Genomic DNA, 20279 nt, shown 5'->3' with positions numbered 1-20279 from the left:
ACATACTTCCTGCTCCGGGAACCTTTGGATTTTTAACAAATTTGGCATCCACAAGTCTCACAGAATGACCGATTATATTTCCCTACTATTAGTAGCTACTAATCTGCATTTAGCTAACAAGCAATACGTGATAAACTGCATATAAGAAGCAGTGGGGCAAATAACTAGCATATCACTCAGCGTTATTTTAAGGTGTAAAATTGTACAACTGGGGTTGTATTCACAAATAATCGTGCCATGGAGAATTCTCTAAAACGGCAGCGAAAGTTCCTAATTAAACATTGATCTTTAAAAACCTCTAAACAAAAGTGCCGAGATACATTTAGTTCAAAGGAGATTTGAAATTAAGGGGAGGAACGATGTTGAGTCAGTAGTTGTTTCAGGCATTGGCTGATAAATAAATACATAAATTGATTTAAAAAACAATCTATCTTTCTATCTTTCTATCTATCTATCTATCTAATGTATTGCACGATGCCTTTACACAAGGCACACAATTGCCGTAATGTAATGACAGTTGTTAGAAGCACTCAAAAATTTAATTGAATTAAAGTGAATTGCCATAAATGCTTTGTTCAAAAACAAGCTTATAACCAAATTACAACTGTTATCCAATGTTAGAGTTCCAGCTGGCATCTCTGCATTTCATTCTATGCTTTTGAGGACTCCATATAGCAGAGTATATAGTGTGTCAATGACTAGTTTAGATTGTTATTAGTTTTAGTTAATTTAGTAAATCATATTTGTTAGAAGCACATTTGTAAGATTCTTTGTGAATACAGCCCTTGACCTCAACCACACGCCCCCTCCATCTTCTTTAGGAAAAGCGTCTATATGTCACAACCATGTAAATATCCTTTAAATGTTTTGGACCACATCATCGCTCAAATCCCTAAAACTGAACATCCACAATCCTAGGGATTCTCATTCCATGGTACACGTCCTACAAACTACAAACCCAGAGAGAAACTAAAACAAGAATAAAATGGTAAAAACTAACTCTAAAACATGTCACGGTGTTGAAATAGCATGAATAAATTTGCAGTGAGATGCATTTACTCCATTACAACAACAAAAAACATACGGTACAGTCGAGTAGAGAAATCAGATTGCACTATGTGATTTCATTTGCACCATCGTTATCAAACACTAATCAACATTTGATTAGATATTTATTTCACAAATAACGGTACTTTTCGACTTTCTTGATATTGCCGCAATCGTGGCCGTTATATATGCCTTCAGCATGACATAGTAGTGTTTGATAACTAATGAAATAGTACCATCTCTTAGTAGTGAACCTTGATTTTTTAATCGACTGTACACCACGATTACTTGCAGAGAGGAATGTTACATTACATGTGGAATGCTGCAGTGGCTGGCAGTATGCTTTTAGTGTGTTATCCACTTTTTTTTTTCTTTGTTATAGCTCTTTGTTTATCAGTGAAGAGGAAAGTCCTCTTTGAGTTGGCAGTTTACAATGGTCCCTTGTGCTACCATTACTAGCGTTTCTAGTGGCTACGATTTTGGCTACAAGCAGAGATGATAGAATGGTCTCCCGACTATAAATAAGTGATAGATATTCCTGCTGCAGTTGGTGAATAGTTAAGGTTATGGTGAGGAGTGTGGTGGGCGCGCTTAGATTCATCCTAAATCCAGAACAACTGGAATTTTTTAACATCCTCCAAAAGATCTGTTAATTATCCATCACTTCAGCTGCAACTTCTCTGACCTTCAGCATCCTAAAGCCATAGAAACAAGGATACGCGTAGCTTATCCATTCCCAAAAAGCTTTTCAATCCATCCCGATAGGAAGAAATATCCAGCTATACATCGGTGAGCATCTTGGTGATGTTGACATAGTTGGTGTTAGCAAGCGTGCAGTTGCCGGTTTTGAGGTTCTCCACATGGAAATCCTCATTGCTGTTGTTCACAGCCTCCTGGATCTCCATGTAGTCGGATTTGCTCAAGCTGGAGACACTTCGGCTCTTTTTCAGATCCTCCGCCGAGTCAATCTTAGGGACGCTGGTCACGTTGAGGTATTGTGCCTGCTCCTCTCCCTCTGTTTCTCTGTGGTAGAAGTAGTTAAAGTTGGACACGATGACAGGTACTGGAAGAGCGATGGTCAAGACACCGGCGATAGCACACAAAGAACCTACTATTTTACCACCGATCGTAATTGGAACCATATCTCCATATCCTACAGTGGTCATAGATACTACTGCCCACCAAAAAGCATCTGGAATGCTGATAAACTGCGAATCTGCTTCGTCCGCTTCTGCAAAGTACACTGCACTGGAGAAGAGGATGACTCCAATGAAGAGGAAGAAGATAAGAAGCCCCAGTTCTCGCATGCTCGCCTTGAGAGTCTGACCCAGAATCTGAAGACCTTTCGAGTGGCGTGAGAGCTTGAAGATCCTGAAGACTCGCACCAATCGGATCACTCTGAGAATTGCTAAACTCATCGCTTGTTGACCCTGTTGACCTTCTTCTGGACTTTCAGCCAATTCAGTCCCAAGTGTGATGAAATACGGGATGATTGCGACAATGTCAATGATGTTCATGATGTTTACAAAGAAGCCTGCCTTACTTGGGCAGGCAAAGAAACGGACAAGGAATTCAAAGGAGAACCAAATGATGCAGAGTGTCTCCAGGATAAAAAAGGGGTCGGTGAAGTAGTTGGATGTATAGGTTGTTGTGGAGTTGGAGTCGCTGTTGTAGGTTTTGTGCATCTGCATGTCCTCATTGCGGAAAATAGGTAGCGTCTCTAGGCAGAAACTGACGATTGAAATTAAAATGACCATGACAGAAATGATGGCGATAATCCGGGCTGGACCGGAACTTTCTGGATACTCAAACAACAACCACACCTGCCTTTGAAACTCGTTTTCTGGCAGTTGTTTCTCTTCCTCTTTAATAAATCCCTCATCCTCCCTGAAAATCTCAATGGCTTCCTCACCGAGTTCGTAAAAGCGGATCTCCTCGGAGAAAATATCCAAAGTGACGTTGACTGGCCGCCGTAGGCGTCCTCCGGATTGATAATAGTACAGAATGGCATCGAAACTGGGTCGGTTCCGGTCAAAGAAGTACTCGTTTCTTAGAGGATCAAAGTAGCGCATTCTCTTTTTAGGGTCCCCGAGTAAAGTATCTGGGAACTGAGAGAGCGTCTTAAGCTGTGTCTCAAATCGTAGTCCTGAGATGTTAATGACCACTCGCTCACAGCACTCATGGTCTGGTTCCGGATCATACGTGTCCTGAGGTTGACCCGGATGAGCCGCAGCTTCATCTATATGGTCACTTGTAGCCACGGTCATGGTGTGAAGAGTGGGTGAGGGACGGTTAAGGGAAGAGTAGACACTACCTTCTCACACGGCAGGTGAGGATCCAGGATTACCTGCAACAAGAAGATGAAGAAAATATGATTAGGAGATTTGTCAAAGGTTTATTTCCAGAGTAATAGAGATAATAGTCTTATTTTTGGTGTCAGGTTTGTTCTTTGTCTGAATTGTTTTTAAGACTTCCAATACCTTAACCAGTTTTTCTCTGTTCAACTCGTATGTACTGTTAAGGCAGCGACACTTCTACTGCCTAACCTGACCTGCTACGAGCTTGTCCACTAAAAACCTGTTTCTTGGCTGGTAAGGTTAAATCAAGAACTGATAGTGCTAGGCACCGGAAGGAAGGGAGGATATTGTTATCACCAGTACAGATTGAGAAACCTCAACAGCGCTAAAGTCAGGTTAAAAGAAGCCTTTATTTATCACCTTGAAATCTTTCTTCTTAGAGTATATCACAGCTTGTTAGGCAGCTGGAGGTCAGAGCACAGCCAGGATGCAGTGCCCCTGGAGCAGAGGTCGTTAAGGGCCTTGCTGAAGTGCTTAATAGTGATCGATTAGCATTGCTGGGTCTAGAAAATCCAATCTATTTATCAACAACTCAATAATAAAATTAATAATAAAAACCTTTACCCATTGGGCCACCACTGCCTATAGATTTATGTTTAGTGGAAGAACACAGCTTTGCAATCGTATACAGTACAGCAGGGGTCATCAACTGGTGGATCACAGACTGAAGGCAGAATCAGTATTTGTATTTTTATGTAAGGTGTAGCAGACACTCCGACTTCTATTAAACCATTCAGCTGGATCTCCTCTCAAACAGTCCAAAAAGCACCAAGGGTTCCCAAGATATCTGGCTCAGAATCAATTGATCGTCCCTATTTAAGTCAATGCAAGGGCTCATGTTGCAGTGTCTATATTAGAATGAGAGTGCAGAGAGGCCTGTTGTTATGGTGACCGGGCTAAGCTACGCCCTCTCCACTCACACACACTCACAGCCAGTATAAATGCGTATATCTTGGGACTATGTGGGGCACAAATGCACCGTTTTCATCACTTTCATTCCCTACTTTACGGTTCCTCCAGGAATTCTCTTATTTATATATTGTATGGGCAGGGGTAGCTTAGGGGTTAAGGTGCTGAACTGCTGATCAGAAGGTCTCCGTTCGAGTCCCAGCACCACCAGCCTGCCACTGTTGGGCAGCAAGGTCCTTCACTCTTCGCTCAGATCCAATCAGGTAAGTTTTGGTCTTGCTTTCCTGGGAAGGTCTTCATGAGAGCCAGTTTCATCATGGTGCCTGATGGGTTTTGCAAATGCACTTGACAATAGTGTTCTTGCAAGAACTGTTCCAGAACAGCTGACCTTCATGTCGTAAAAAAATAACACCTGACTGTTATTGTTACTTAATTACCTAATGCCATATGTCTTATTTCATAGTTCTGAAATCTACAGTATTGTTCTAGAATGTAGAAAATAAATCATTAAACAAAAACATTGAATTACCTTTGACTGGTACTGTATATAGATCTGTTAATGTCTCTTATTTATAACTCTTCACTAATGGCTATGCATTAATAGGTTAGTGCTATCGCCATTCAATCAAGATAGTCTTCGATGCTGATGTTAAGAAAAAGGTTTATTCCACAAAACCTTCATAGATTTTAGCTGAATACCCTGAAACACAAACAATATATTTATAATTATGCTTGTTTAATTTTTATTTTGCCTTTTTTTTTTGGAATCAATGTAACTAGTCTTGAGTGTTCATGTCCTGAGTCATGAACACATACAATGTATTAAGAAGCCTTTCTGATCGTAAATGAACTGAACAGTCTGAACTGAATTCAATTATATAGATTGGTAGATTTTACTCCAAAGTGATGTTTTCATCAAGTTTTGCATATTTAGATGGTCACACTTGTAAAAAATCAAGTCAAGAGGTTTGTTACAGGAAAAAAGCATTTTTGTTTTGGATACAAATAGATACTCATGATGAGCTAATGAAACAATAAGCTAATGAAAAAGACGGCTGAAAGAGTTCATATTAACAAAGATGCAAACAGTCAAATCAAGTCAAAGTCAAAACAAGTCAAATCAGTCTGCTTAGTTCATGGAATAGGTTTGCTGATTTACATGAATATAGTTGATTTGGAAACATATAAAAAACGTAGGTAGCGTAAAGGTATAATAAAATTTAAACATTTGCCATCGTAATAAAATATCTACAGGAAAAGTCAGCAGCGATGCCATGGAAATTGCAAATAATTGATTTTTAACTCGTAGCTCAAATTCGTTTACCTGGCACGAGATATATAATAGATTTATCTTCATTATTTTTCATTAAACAGACTGATCGAGGTAAAATCTATAAAATTAGTAATTACCTAAATATACTTATGAATGGTAGCGCTGATAGCTGAACAATGAGTGAATTATATTTGGTAGAAATATCCATATGCCTGTTTAAACAAACCAGAGCAAGGGGTTCGGATAAAAGCAAAGTTGTGCAAGAAGTATTATTGGATTTTAAAGGGCATTTGATACAATGTGTCATAAACCCCCTATAATAATGTGTCATAAACCCCCTATAATAATGTGTCATAAACCCCCTATAAATTAAATAAAACAACTAAAATGTTCTTTGCAACCTAAAACATAAAAATGTCTGTCTAAAAGCCGTAAAGATACTAGGGGCCAAAATGTATGCACATGACATGATTATCTTTGTATAAGAAAAAAAAAAAAAAACTGTTTCAATGTGTTGCTCATTTAAAAAAAAAAAAGAAGTAATGGGTGGAGGGATTTCTAGTAAATATTGACCTAAAGGAAATTTAAGTGAAAGTGAACTTAAATTAATGACACTTTCTAGGTGCTAAGTTTAGACGTCCATAACAGGAAAAGACAAACCTTTAAAACAAACCTAAACCGCTTTGGTAGAATTAGGTCACGTAAAGTACGGTGTAAAATTCTTAGGCACATGCAAATAGCAAGGATGTATACAAAAAACAACAAGAACAAAATAAAAATTATAAAGCACAATTAACAGTAATTAAAGAAACAAAGTCAGCATTTGGTGTGACGACACTTTGAGGACCCTTTAGTGTTAGGTACATTTTGTGCAGCTTTAAAAGGAAATTAACTTTAAGTTTTACTGAACATCCTGCAGAACCACTCACTGTTTTTATGAGGACTTCTGACTGTTGCAACTGCTTTATTTTCAAGCAAAGAAATATTTTGTGTTTTTTGGAAATCTGATATATATATATATATATATATATTACCAACTCAATAATAAAGTCCTAAAAAAACATCCATAGGAAAGTTTGTACTAAAAACACAGGATGCCTAAGACTTTTGCACAGTACTGTATATCTACCTATGGCAATCTAGCTCAATTGTATATGTACAGTATATATACCATTTTTTTCATGTATGTGTTACTGCGTGACCATGGGGCCAATCAGTAATCAAGCCTATAATGTCATTATACAAACAAACTCTAAAGGTTATAGATCAAGGATCAATAAAATGATGTCATTGTTGAATTATATATATATATACATCCCATTATATAAAATGTCACCTAATCCAAAGATGCATTACTAAATGGGTCAAACCTAGAGGGTAAGTTGATAAAGTTTAAAAGTGCAGAACAACTTGACCAATATTACACTATCAATTATAGAACTTTTTACCAACAAATTTAAGGTTACTGTCACAATTTGTAATTATTATTATTTTCATACACTAAAACCACTTGCACATTACAGAAACTTAGCTGGGAGTTATTGTCATTTCCCATTCATCTTCAAGCTTTTTCCACCAGTTTGGGCCATAAAAGGAGTTCCTGGGAGGCTAGTGTATCAGACATGAAGCAGGCAGTACAATCATGACTCTGGTATACTGGAGAAAAGTTTCCTCCTTGATGGTATCCAAGCAGTAGTAAAACGCTGACATAAATGCATGAATGTAGCAGGGGATTTACTCTCATAACTGTGCTCTGTTATTCTGCACAATCAAAAATCTCGGTTTGACTTGAACTCCCCTTGTACATTAGCTTAATGTAACCACAAATATGGCAACTGCCTTGATCTGGAGAGTGCATTAATGCAGCCTACAAAGTAGGGGGCTGGAACTGATTTAAAAAACTACGTTTTCATAAATTCTCTCACTGTAGATACTTTAGTGCGTTTGTATACTCTAATATACTGAAATGTTTTGTGCAATAAGTGTGTATGCTACATTTGTTTACCCTGTCTTGAGTGTGTATTAGAGCTGTGTTGCACTGACTCGCTTGACCCCAAGAGCACTTTAGATATATACTTGGATCCATAAATGAGTACGCTTACTACACCTATAAAGCTCGCGCTCTGAGCTATCGGACCAACAGCTCTGCTGGGACGCTCATGTGTTTGCTTTTATCCCTGCACGAGATCAATATTCTTCTTGGTAAAGCTGCATCACTCCTTTCAGGGTTCAATTATGCACTGTAAACCTAATCGCTCTTAGAGTGCCCTACAGGCGAACTGGATACGAACCGCTCCCGGCTTGCATTAGCAACAGAGGTTTGAATATACGGCTGCGTTCTATTCCGAGTCAAGGTGAGGAACTAAGAAGATGCGGTGAAGTGTGTGTGTGTGTGTGTGTGTGTGTGTGTACTTGATTATGTGATTTGTTATCCGATTTACCTGGATAAAAGAATAAAGTCTACTAATAAAATGCTGTTAGAGATGGATATACAGTACATACAGAACACACAAGTGTTTTGCAGGTACAAGGTTTGAATGTACGTATCCTCAAGGGTACCCCAGCGGGCCGTAAGGTCAAAATACTGCTGCATAAAACTTAATATTGTGAAACTACTTGAACTCACTCTATCTTGCATGGCAACACACAAGTAACAAGGATTTCTATCTTAAAACCTTAGCTTAGACTAGTCGAATGTCAAATGTCGAATATTTGCCTTGGTGACCCTGACTTTCCCAAATACCAATAAACAGTATTAATCAAGAGTTAAACTCACATCACACACAACCCTTTTTTCTCTTAAGAAATTCAGTTCATCTTTAATTATCAAATGTCTACCAATTATCCATCCATCCATCTATTATCTCCAGTATACCGCTTATCCTGTAAGGTCGCAGGTGGCAGAAGTTGTTCTTAGGACGAGTGCACCCTGGACAGGTTGCCAACCCATCGCAGGACAAGATGTTAATTATAATGAAATAATACATTTGTAATTGACGCAACAAGAGTAGAACTTAAACATGCTCATTTTAAAATGCAGAAAATTAAGTAACACGTTCAGGAAAAAAAAGGAGGTAATCAGGCTACACACAAGTAAAGCTCACTAGGGTGAAACCCTGGAATTTTAATAATGCAGTGCCTCATATAACAGAGTAAAACAGCACATCAGTTTTAATAAGCTTTAATAATCACTGGTAAAACACTCTTTGCATTAAAAAGGTACATTTACAGGTGGTATATTTCTGTTTTTGTTTTGTTTTTTAAGTTTTACCTGAAAATGTGGAATTGATGCATTTTTTAAAGGTACATAATGTGTTAAAGGAACACTATGCACCTTTCCATACTAAGGGGGGAAAAAAGGAAATGTTAAAGGATGCCATCCCTAAAAACAAGGAATAGTACCTCTAAACCTCTAAAGCAGGTGGTACACCTCCAAACCATTTAGATTTGATAGACCTAACCAAACCTCGAAATATGCAATACTTTCATGATGCATCGGAACACATCTCAAGCATGTCTACAAGACGTCTACGGTACTATACAGAACCATGAGACAAAAACTTACCTCCGACCCCGAAAAACACGCAGCGGGATCATTTGTATCCCGGGTTCTTCTGAGTCGCGCTTCCACATGCGTCTGTCAGTGTGGCTCGGCGCTTCCCAGTGCTGCAGTGATCCTGATCCTCCACCCAGACGAGGACGCTGAGCAAACGGGACGCTGTCATCAACCTTTTTATGTATCCATCATTTACAGATGATCAAACATCGTCCCTGATAAAGCCAGGTGGAGTCTCTGACTGCATAATGCACAAGTGCATTGAAAGATGCTGAAATGAGCAGTCTGGACTGTCCCACAACCACCCTCCTCCCTCCCTAACCCAACACCTCTACCCTCCCTGTTTGTGTGTATGTGTGTATATGTGTTTGTGTTTGTGTTTGGGAGAGCTTGAACTGTCCTGACTGCATTAGACATCTGCAAAGAACAGAGCGATCATCGGATCAGCAGGTATCATACAGGTCCTACGTTTATATACAGATGAAATGAAAATGCATGCAAGAGGATGTTTTATCCCTCATTTATGAACAAAAAATATTGATAATGAATACGATTAATAAATAGAGCAGGTTTGCTAGCAAAATGAAAATTGTTGTCTGAATACATACGTTTCCATGAACTGTGTCTGCCCTGTTTGTTAAAGACTTTGCACTGCAGTAGGATTTCCCACTGAACTGTAAAAATGCTCTCTCTCTCTCTCTTTTTATTTGTCTCCTCAGAAATGTTTGCATTCAGATACCGGGCTCGTGCACTGGTGAAAGCTGAAAGTGAGAGCTGCAGTGCATCATGCCGCATCATCTCCAACAGAACCACACCACACCATGCATTAGGCTGGAGCAGGCACCTTTATTATTATCATTATTATTATTATTATGATGATGATTCAAGCAGGCATTGCAGAAAAACACATGCAATAAAAAAAAAAAAAAATCTCCCCTCTCTCCCTCTTGCTCTTACTTGCATCCCCTGTGCTCAGTGTAATCACGACGTGCATCACGTTTTTATTCGACTCAGTGTATTCCATCGTTTGGTTCCCGCTCGTGCCATTTTACAGCTCCATGCTGCAGATGGGCGATGCCACACACACACGCGCTCACACACACTTAAATTTATACATACTGTACGCGCACAAGCAACCAGCTTCATACACTCACACACACACACACACACTCGCACGCACGCACAGGAAGGAAGGAAGGAGAGAAGGAAGGATTTCACCCAGGCGCAGTGCGCGCTCCTTCTGTGCGCATCCGCACCCACAGCGCGCGCACACGCACGCGCCCGGGAGCGCGCTCCTGCCGCCCTTCCTAAACGCCAGCAGAATCACAGCGACTCACAAACCACGTGATATAAATGAGCACGTTTACTCATTAACAGTGAATTGAATTCAATTAATGAGCATTTTATTTACCCTTGCTTTAAGCTTTGATTACAATTTAAATAAGATGCATTTAATTATTTTTGTATTAATTAGCCCCAAATATGTCACATAAAGGCTAACAGCAGGGTGAGCACGAGTTAAACAGTACTGTAGCAATAGAATATAGGGTGTTTAAAAAAAAATAAGCCTCTAACATCCAATAAAATAAATGAATGAAATGAAATAATATGTAATTAAAAAGTTATGTTTTATGTTAATGTTTCTAATATAAATAGCATAAATAAAAAAATATTACATTATACATTTTTACAATATAACATTTAAATTAAAACTACAGTACAAAAATAATTAAATAAGTTCCCCCAGTTGTCTCTTTTATTTATTCTTTCTTTACAAAGTCGACCAAAAAAAAATGTTTACACACTTAAGAAAAACTTGTATTTATTGCTATATGTTATATATTGATATATGATAATATTATTGATATTATATCCATGTATGCATCATATTGTTTTTCTTTTTCAAAAAATTATATTTATTTAATAAAAAATAAATAAATAATAATAATTAATATTTATTTTTTTAAATAATAATTATTTCTTTCTCTCTCTCTCTCTTTATATATGTATATACAGGTGCAACTCAATGAATTAGAATGTCATGAATGTTATTAAAACGATGATTTATTTCAAAAATTAATTTTTTTTATTATATTCATTCATTACAAACAAGCTGATACATTTCGATAATTTCTTTTAATTAATTAATGAATCAACTCAAAACACCTGCAAAGGTTTTCTGAGCCTTTAAATGTTCTCTCAGCTTCAGTAGGCACAATCACAATCATGGGGAAGACTGCTGACTTGACAATTGTCCAGAAGACACCCAGGACATGGAGGGTAAGACATAAAAGGTTGAATGGAAGTAAAAATGTGGTCGAAAAGGGCACTTCAGCAACAGGTATAACCTCAGACTTAAGAGGATTGTGTTATTCACAAGGAGTGGACTGCAGCTGGAGTCGGTGCTTCAGGAGCCACCACATACAGATGTATCCAGGACATGGGCTACAACTGTCGCATTCCTTGTGTCAAGCCACTTTTAAACCAAACAACATCAGGGGCATCTTACCTGGGCTAAGGACAAAAAGGCCTGGATTGTTGCTCAGTGCGCCATTATTTTGCATTTCATTTAGAAAGTCTGGAGGAAGAAAGAAGAGGCACAGAATCCAAGCTACTTCAGGTCCAGTGTAAAGTTTGCATAGTCAGTGGTGGATTGGTGAGCCCTTCATGCTTCCCTCTGCTGACCAGCTTTATGATTTGAAAACAAACAAACAAATAAACAAACAAACAAAAAATAACAACAACAACAAAAAAATGATGTTGAGGTATGAAGGGTTTTAACATGTGGTTGTGGCTTTATTTATTGCTTTAAAAAAAATTTACACACACACACACACACACACACACACACACACACACACAATATCATTCCTAAGGGTTAATGGCGGAAGCACTCAGGACTACACACCCTAATATACACACACAACCATACAGCAGGTCTGGCAATGGTGCACTGCTAATTATTCATGAAGCGAGAAGTCCATTATGATGGGTGCACACACACACACATACACACACACACACACGCACAGTTCTGCATTAGTGAACCTGGCTGATTTATTGCTGCTGAGATCATGGCTTTGTGCATGTGTATGTGTGTGTGTGTCTCATTTTTTATCAGCAAAAGCAGTCTTATTGCCCATCCTCATTACGATGTTATTATTCTACCACAGTCCTTCCCTCTCTCTCTCTCCCCCACTCTCTGACTCTACTAAATAAGCAGCTGATTGATTTAGAATGGTATTTTCATTCCGCCTTTCTCCCTTCCAGTGAACAAATCCATAAATATCCCCATTACTCCTGCGATCCTCTCTCAGTAAGGGGCAGATGTAGGGCACACACCAGCTCAAGTTCAGCTGATTTAAATCTGAAGGTGCTTTTACTCTTTGGTCATGTTGCACAGAATGTGTATGTGTGTGGACATAGAGGCTCACTGCCAGATGAAAACACATTCTGCGAAGTGAGACGTAGCCGGAGGCAGAGTCAGCATGCTGGGAGCTTCGTACTAACTGATCATTCATTCCCTCACTTTATCAGTATATTATTATCCTTTGAACTTTTTAGTCTTCTTATGACATTTGCTTATAACAACTTCAACGGGACCTCGGGATTACAAGTTTAATCCGTTCTGTAGGCGAGTTTTTAAGGCGAGATTTGGAATTGTGAAACACTTTTTCCCATAGGGAATCAAAAAATGTAGAAAAGACATGTAAATTAAGTAAAATATTAAATAAAAAGACATTAAACCTTACTTACCTTTAATTTATGTTTTTTCTCTTGGCACCAACTGCTTTAAAAAAGAAACTAAAAGTTTCTCCCTTTTTATCCTTAATAACATTCTTGCGACACATGGTGCTATATCTTCACTAAATCTTGCAAAAACAAAACAAACAAAAAAAAAAACGAGAACACACATAAATATGTAAACTCGCTTTACTTTTAGTTCCACTGACACAAACAAGTTTTAAACGGCTCCTGGACATACACGCAACTTAGCCAGCATTCGGCTCAGCCCAGTTCAGTCACTCATATGCCGAAAATGCTTCGAAAGCCGGGGAAAAAATCTGGCAAAACTCTTTCCTTCATTATAAATTATTAAATAACAAAAAAAAAAAAAAAAAAGCTTGTCACTTGAAACCACTAGGGGACATTCATTCCACCACATAGGCACCAGAACCGAAAAGAACCTTAATGCATGTCTTTCTTTTAGGGTCAAACCAAGGGGCAACCTGGTTTTCTGAAAAATGAATAGACCACATATGTGCCAAAATTTGCAGTTCCTAAAATGACCACTAGGCTCCAAAATTAGGTAAATCCCCATAGACTCCCATGTTAAAATGCCCAACTTTACAATAGAAATAAACATGTGGAAAAACGATTCTCACTTTTTCACAATTTGGGTTCTGAAATACACACATGCCATCAGGAAAGTTCATTTTATTGCCACATTGCCTCATGACATGAGTCTCGACCTGAGCAACTGAAGCAACCCCAGATCATAACATTGTCTCCAGAGGCTTGTTCAGTGGACACTATGCATGAGATGACTCTGACGCACACATCGCTCTGAAATATGGCCAATCTGGACTCATCCGACCACATGACCTTTTCCCATTGCTCTAAAGTCTGATCTGTATGCTGATTAATTTTCTGATGAATCACACTAACAAGGGGTTTTCTCATGGAAACACAACTGTTTAGTCCCAGTCCTGTGGGTGCACTCACACATTGTGTTTGTATAGAATTGGTCTTATTTCAATAATAAACACAGCTCTGATTTCTACTGTATTATGATGCAACTTTACCAGGAGTTTAGGTTATCTCCATTTATAATTTTTTTACCACATTTTTTCTGTGAAATTGATGGATCTGCAATATATTCCCAGGTTTTGATAATACATTGGATAGAATTTCATTAGTTTCAAATCTCCTTAATTGTTTAAACACAAATAAACAAACAAATAAACAAATAAACAAACAAATAAAGAAGCAATTATCTAAAAAAAACTAGTAGCATTTGATTCCATACCCCCATTTGCTTTCTTTCTTTCATCCTTTTTTTCTTTCTTTTTCTGTCTTTTGTCCTTACACCACCAGATTTCCTACATGTAAGGCGAATCTATTTTTTATATTTATAGAAAGCCTATTATTGGTTATGTAACATGATCTAAAATTCAGAAGTCATTAAATATTCTATCTAAAACCCTACTGCTGTATTTCTCCAACAGGAAAACTTCCCAAAAAAATAGTAGAACTCATTTACTGAAAGCTCAGAATGTGTGTTCAGCAAACGAACCTTTAAATGCCACTTGAAGAAGTGCGAGTGTTCGGTTGAATGAATCAGGCTTTCCCTGCTCACAATGTGTGCACTAGTGTGAAGTGTCCTTGACTGCTAATACTCTTTTAAAACAATGCTGGATTGTTTAAGAGCCGTGGGACGAGGAGCCGGGCGCAGAGTGCTCGGAGTAACGCATATTAAATTAGTAATGACTGATTTCAACCCATCAGAAGGAAATCAGTGGAGAAATGTAGATCAGGTTACAGAGAAACGAGAAGGGAAAAGACCGAGTTGGAGAACACCAAGGCCATCAGGGAAAGCTTCTGTAGTTTTGCACTGGAAAAAAAAAAGGGAAATACTGGACACCTCTTTATGTACTGTACACTTGTGCATCTCATGTGGAATATGGCTGAAAATACATCTTATAAAATAATCAATAAATAATCATATAAATTGATTCAAATGTACGATTACGATTTCAGAAATTTTAAAGACTGCTTTTAGAGTAACAGTGAGGGGTTTTGCTCTGGCCTGCCAATCGGTGTGAACACAAAATGGGAAAAATGGAGCTCTGATGATGGAGCGGTGCGTTGTGAAATATTCATGCAGAGAGATATATTAAGCCTCCTTTATCCTGAATACTGAAATCCTGGAATGCAGTAAGGCTCTGAAAATACTCTGGAGGTCACACACCATGTGCGTCTATGGCTGGTGCTCTTTAGACAACATAATTGTGTATCCAATTAATAACAAGATCATAACAAACTCTATTCTCATTGAACAGATGGTGTGGATTTTTTTTTATTATAAGTTTATTTAATTTATTATAATTAATTTAATTTATTGCTTTTTAACAGTAGCAAGAGTTTCTGGTTGTAATAAATGTGCTTGTCTTTATGTTATTCCATTCATCCATCTAGGAACATCTCTAGTATTGAGACATGGTACTGTGGAGGCCAGTGGGGACCATTGTATTTCTTTCCTCTTTTATGACCGTGGTAGGACCTCTGGTTAAGATTCACACACTACAGGCCATTTGGAAACTAATAAATCCTAATCTGCATTTATTTGGATTGTAGGAGAAAACCCACCAAGCATGAGGAGAACATGTAAACCCCATGCCCCAGACCCTGAGTAGAGATTTGAACCCAGAACCTGGAGGTACAATGGGGCAGGCAGTGCTAACCACTACACCACTTGGTCGCCCTTTATGTTACATATAACAAAATGTACATATAAATAAATGTATGATGTTTTTGCTGATATGGTGATTTTAATTTTTTATTTATTTTTCAAATATAGATTTAAGGAAGGAGTCTCCAGTGTCAGTGCTTTGCAACATTCAAAGGTAAGGCTGTTTTTTTTTTTTTTTACTTTTAATTCTCTTTAAGGTTTTCAGAATAAGTAGGTTTTTACACTTTATGGTAAAAGTTGTACCTGTTTTTCTTGTATGTTTTGTTGTTTTGTTTAATAGTACTGCATTAATGTAGTGATGCACTAATTAAAGTGACCTGTAGGTGTCGCCAACAAAACAAATAATAACAATTTTAAAGCCAAAAAAGACATCTAAAAATACACAGCAGTCAAGTTTTACTTTTATTGTGTGCACATACAGTGTAAATCCTTTTGATTAATATAGAGATTTAAAATTTACTCCTAACCATTTGAAAGCACTTACACAGCTATACACGTAAATTACCGGTTTTCCCGCAATGGTTGTGTATTATGTTGATGTTACTGTATACGTATAATAGTCTAATGTTATGACATGTTTGTAAAAGTTGTTGTTACTAACTCATTTTTCATCCGGCTTATCCTGTATAGGGTTTCAGTGAGCCTGGAGCCGTTCCCAGTGAGTGAGCTCAGGGCAGAAAGCCAGAGTTTACAATTTACAACTGGCAATTTACAACACTAACCAGCTTATAATGTGTATCTTGGGACTGTGGAAGGAAATCGGAGCACCAGGAGGAAACCTGCCAAGCACAGGGAGAGCATGTAACTCCATGCAGACAGACTCTAGGTGTGATCCTGGAGGTGCGAGGTGACGATGTTACCTAATGAATACTACACCCACACAAAACCACTTTCTGATAAACTTGTGAAAGCAGAAATAAATAAATAAATAAATAAATAAATAAATAAATAAATTTGCTTTAACATGTTATTTCAGATCTGTGACATCATACTGTACAAAGCATCTACACAGACATACTCATATTACGCTTTGAAATCAGTATGCTGACAAGATATCCGAGTTTAGCCACAATGCAGTCTTTGCCTAATGTCCTCTAATGGACTGATAATGCAATTAGTAACAGTTAAAACTATATTCATGTTTTTAAAAAGAACATTCTTACTAAAATGAAGGTTCATCATTAAAAATGGCCTTGCATATTGAGGCAAGATGATTGTTTTATATCAGAAGGAACATTAGTAGCTTGTTTGGCAATCTGTAATACTGTGTGTGTGTGTGTGTGTGTGTGTGTGTGTTCACTCTGGCATGTAAAACGGGCCAGGTCTCCCTCAACATAGGGGATACCAGCTTGGCAAGTATATGTAAACAGCATGATGGGCATATGCACCACACACACACACATACACACACACATCCTGTGACATCTGCGGCCTTACAAATCCATCTCTCTCTCTCTCTCTTTCTCTCTTTTCCAAATGCACTTAAACACGTGCAATTTTTTTACAACAAAAAATAAAAACCAAAAATAAAGAAATATTGACTACTTGGTGTAAAGGTGTGTATCACTCTACACTATAGGCTTCTGCTGTCGTGTCCCGTCTACCCCAAGATGTTCAGAGACGCTTTTCTACTCACCGTGGCTGTAAGGGGTTGTTATCTGGGTTTCTACGTCCGTCCTGTCAGTGCTATGTGGTCTGGCCAATCTCCTCTGACCTCTCTGATCAGCATGGGCATCAACAAACAGAACTACTAGAAAAAAAAAAAAAATTATTTTATTTATTTATTTTTATTTAACTTCTCCCACCATTCTGTGCATTGTGTGTGTGAAAACCCCCAGGGATCAGCAGTTTCCGGACAAACACTGGCAAAGTCACTGAAATCACATATTTTTAGATTACAATGTTTATTATGAATGTTTAACTGAAGTTCTTTGGAGTTTCTAGAGAAAAAGAGTCTTATTTGGCAATGCCAGTTAACATAATTTGCATGTCTTTGGACTGGGGTATTAAACCGGAGAACCCGGAGGAAACTCACCAAGCATGGGGAGAACATGGAAACTCCATACACACCGACCCAAAGCAGGACTCGAACCCTTGACCGTGCAGGTCTGGGGCCACAGTGCTGCCGGTAATAGTTTCTGTTCCTAAATCTTCAAAAAAAAAAAAAAAACTTTTCTCACTCAGGCATCCTGTTTCTCTGAAAATGTTGTGTTTGTCACTTACAATACATACGAAAGTTTCGACACACCTTCTAATTCAATGCTTCTGTTTAGTGATGTATATTCCACATTGTATAACACTGAGAGATTTCAAAGCTATTAGATCATATAATATAATTATAATTAACATATATGATATTAGGTAATTAAATAACAACCACAGTCAGTTGTTATTTTCAAGACATGAAGGCACCATGATGAAACTGGCTCTCATGAAGACCTTACCAGAAAAGCAAGGCCAAAACATACCTCTGCTGCAGAGGAGAAGGTTATTTAGAGTCACCAACCTCAGAAATCACCATGTGTGGCATGAAGGCTATCAGCCTGTGGCACTGCCACTGTTATGGAAGACCATGATGCTTCAATAGCGGCCTTCAGCTCTTCTGCATTGTTCGGTCTCATGTCTCTCATCTTTCTCTTGGCAATGCGATCAGGTCAGCCAATCAAGCACAGTAATCCTACAGTCATTGAACCAGGTTTTGGTGCTTTTGGCAGTGTGGGCAGGTGCCAAATCCAGGTGGTAAATGAAGTCAGAGCATGGAGTGCTCCAAAATCTCCTGGTAGACGGCTGCGTTGACCCTGGACTAAATGAAGCACAGTGGACCAACACCAGCAGATGACATCAAGCATCTTGCAGGGTGTGCCTCTCCATTCTTCCTCCAGACTCTGGGTCCTTTGTTTCCAAATGAGATGCAAAAGTTGCTCTCATCAAAAAAGAGGACATTGGACCACTGAGCAACAGACAAGATTTGTTTTTCTTTAGTAAGACGCTTTTGACGTTGTTTGTTGTTCAGGAGCAGATTGACAAGAGGAATAGGACATTTGTAGCTCATGTCAAGGATCCATCCTTATGTGGTGGCTCTTGATGCACTGACTCCAGCCTCAGTCCACTCCTTGTGAAAGTCCCCTACACTTTTGAATGGCCTTTTTCTGACGATCCTCTCCAGGCTGCAGTCGTCCCTGCTGCTTGTGCACCTTTTTCTTCCACACTTTTCCCTTCCACATAACCTTCTATTAATGTGCTTTGATACAGCACTTTGGGAACAGCCAACTTCAATGATGGTTTTCTGCACAACTGTCAGGTCAGCAGTCTTTCCCATGATTGTGCTTCCTACTAAACCAGACTGAGAGATCATTTAAAGGCTCAGGAACCCTTTTAAGGTGTTATGGCTTAATTCGCTGATTAGAGTGGGATACTTTGAGCCTAGTATATTGAACCTTTTCACAATATTCAAATTTTCTGAGATTGTGGATTTGTCATGAGCTGTAAGCCATAATCATCTCAATTATGACAAATCACATCTTGAACTATCTTGCTTTGCATGAAATGAGTCTATCTCATGTATTAGTTCGCCTTTTAAGTTGCATTACTGAAATGAATAAACTTTTGCACGATATTCTTTTTTGAGTTTCACCTGTATATAACTCAAACTTGAACTTTAATTGTGTGTCCTAATATACAGTATATATAGTATATATGTACTGTATATAAGTATATCTAAAAGTAAAATAAGGATTTATCAACTGATCATGCTCAGATCCTGATCTTACTCTAAAGAAGTGCTTTAATAAAAGTATATACAATTGTTGTGTATGTCCTTTGAATTTGAAATAAAAAAAATTATAGACAGTACTAATTAGAAAAAAAAAATCAAGCTGGGGTTTCTAAAGTGCCTAATCAGATTCTTAGTGGTTTTATCATTCTCTAATGCGAATAGAAAACCTAGATTATTCCATGAAATTAAAATACTTTCAAGCATTTTGCTGTCTCTTAAACACTGCAAAAATGACATCATAAGACGTGTACATATCTTGAGTCCAGTTAAATTTATCCACCATTTATTATTCCTGGATAAAAATTAACAACAACAAAACAATCTGTCAATAGAACAAGCAGATTTAAAGCTTAAAATGGGTAAAATGAGTATTCGTCCAAAAATAGATTTAATACATTTATATTTGGTTTATTGTAATCTTATAGAAAGAAAATAGTTGATACATTAAACTAGATTCAAGATATATGAATTTGCTAAGGTCTATTTGTTTGATCTTTCCTTTGATTCGATTTTCAAATATGTAAATGCTAAAATAAAGCTTAAAAAAAGGGTGTTTAAAAACTGTTGACTAAAACAAAAGACATGATTCTACAGTACCTGTAATTTATGCCAAAGATTAATTAATTATATAATTATTTTATTAACATGCCACACTGTTACATGCACACTGAAATGAATAATAATAATAATAATAATAATAATAATAATACACAGACTTAATAATATCGTAAACTAATGTCTGATTAGTGCCATTTTTTGTGGTCAGCAGCAGCAGTCACCAGTCCCCACGTGTAAGACACAGTAACAGATTGTATTACTTGTCGCCTGCTGTTTTCTGATTAGTGTGATGTTTGGAATCACACTTTGTTTGCAGGGAGCCAGAATACATC

The 20279-nt window shown here is 37.8% G+C and overlaps 1 protein-coding gene across 1 annotated transcript; it reads right to left on the bottom strand.

Annotated features, from left to right (window-relative positions):
- Positions 1 to 1368: 1368 nt before the first annotated feature.
- kcna2b (potassium voltage-gated channel, shaker-related subfamily, member 2b) lies at positions 1369 to 9351 on the bottom strand. Its single transcript, XM_053483367.1, has 2 exons — positions 9152 to 9351; positions 1369 to 3394 (listed from the first exon to the last, which is right to left on the bottom strand). Exon 2 carries the CDS (start codon positions 3312 to 3314, stop codon positions 1827 to 1829), a length of 1488 nt encoding a protein of 495 aa, XP_053339342.1. The 5' UTR covers positions 3315 to 3394; positions 9152 to 9351; the 3' UTR covers positions 1369 to 1826.
- Positions 9352 to 20279: the final 10928 nt, after the last annotated feature.

The sequence above is a fragment of the Clarias gariepinus genome, chromosome 22, assembly GCF_024256425.1.
Source record: "Clarias gariepinus isolate MV-2021 ecotype Netherlands chromosome 22, CGAR_prim_01v2, whole genome shotgun sequence".
NCBI lineage: Eukaryota > Metazoa > Chordata > Actinopteri > Siluriformes > Clariidae > Clarias > Clarias gariepinus.
This window is presented reverse-complemented; position numbering and strand designations above follow the sequence as displayed.

What these genes read in the sequence shown, in the direction of transcription:
- kcna2b (XM_053483367.1), bottom strand. Translation starts at nt 3,314, where the DNA reads ATGACCGTGGCTACAAGTGACCATATAGATGAAGCTGCGGCTCATCCG.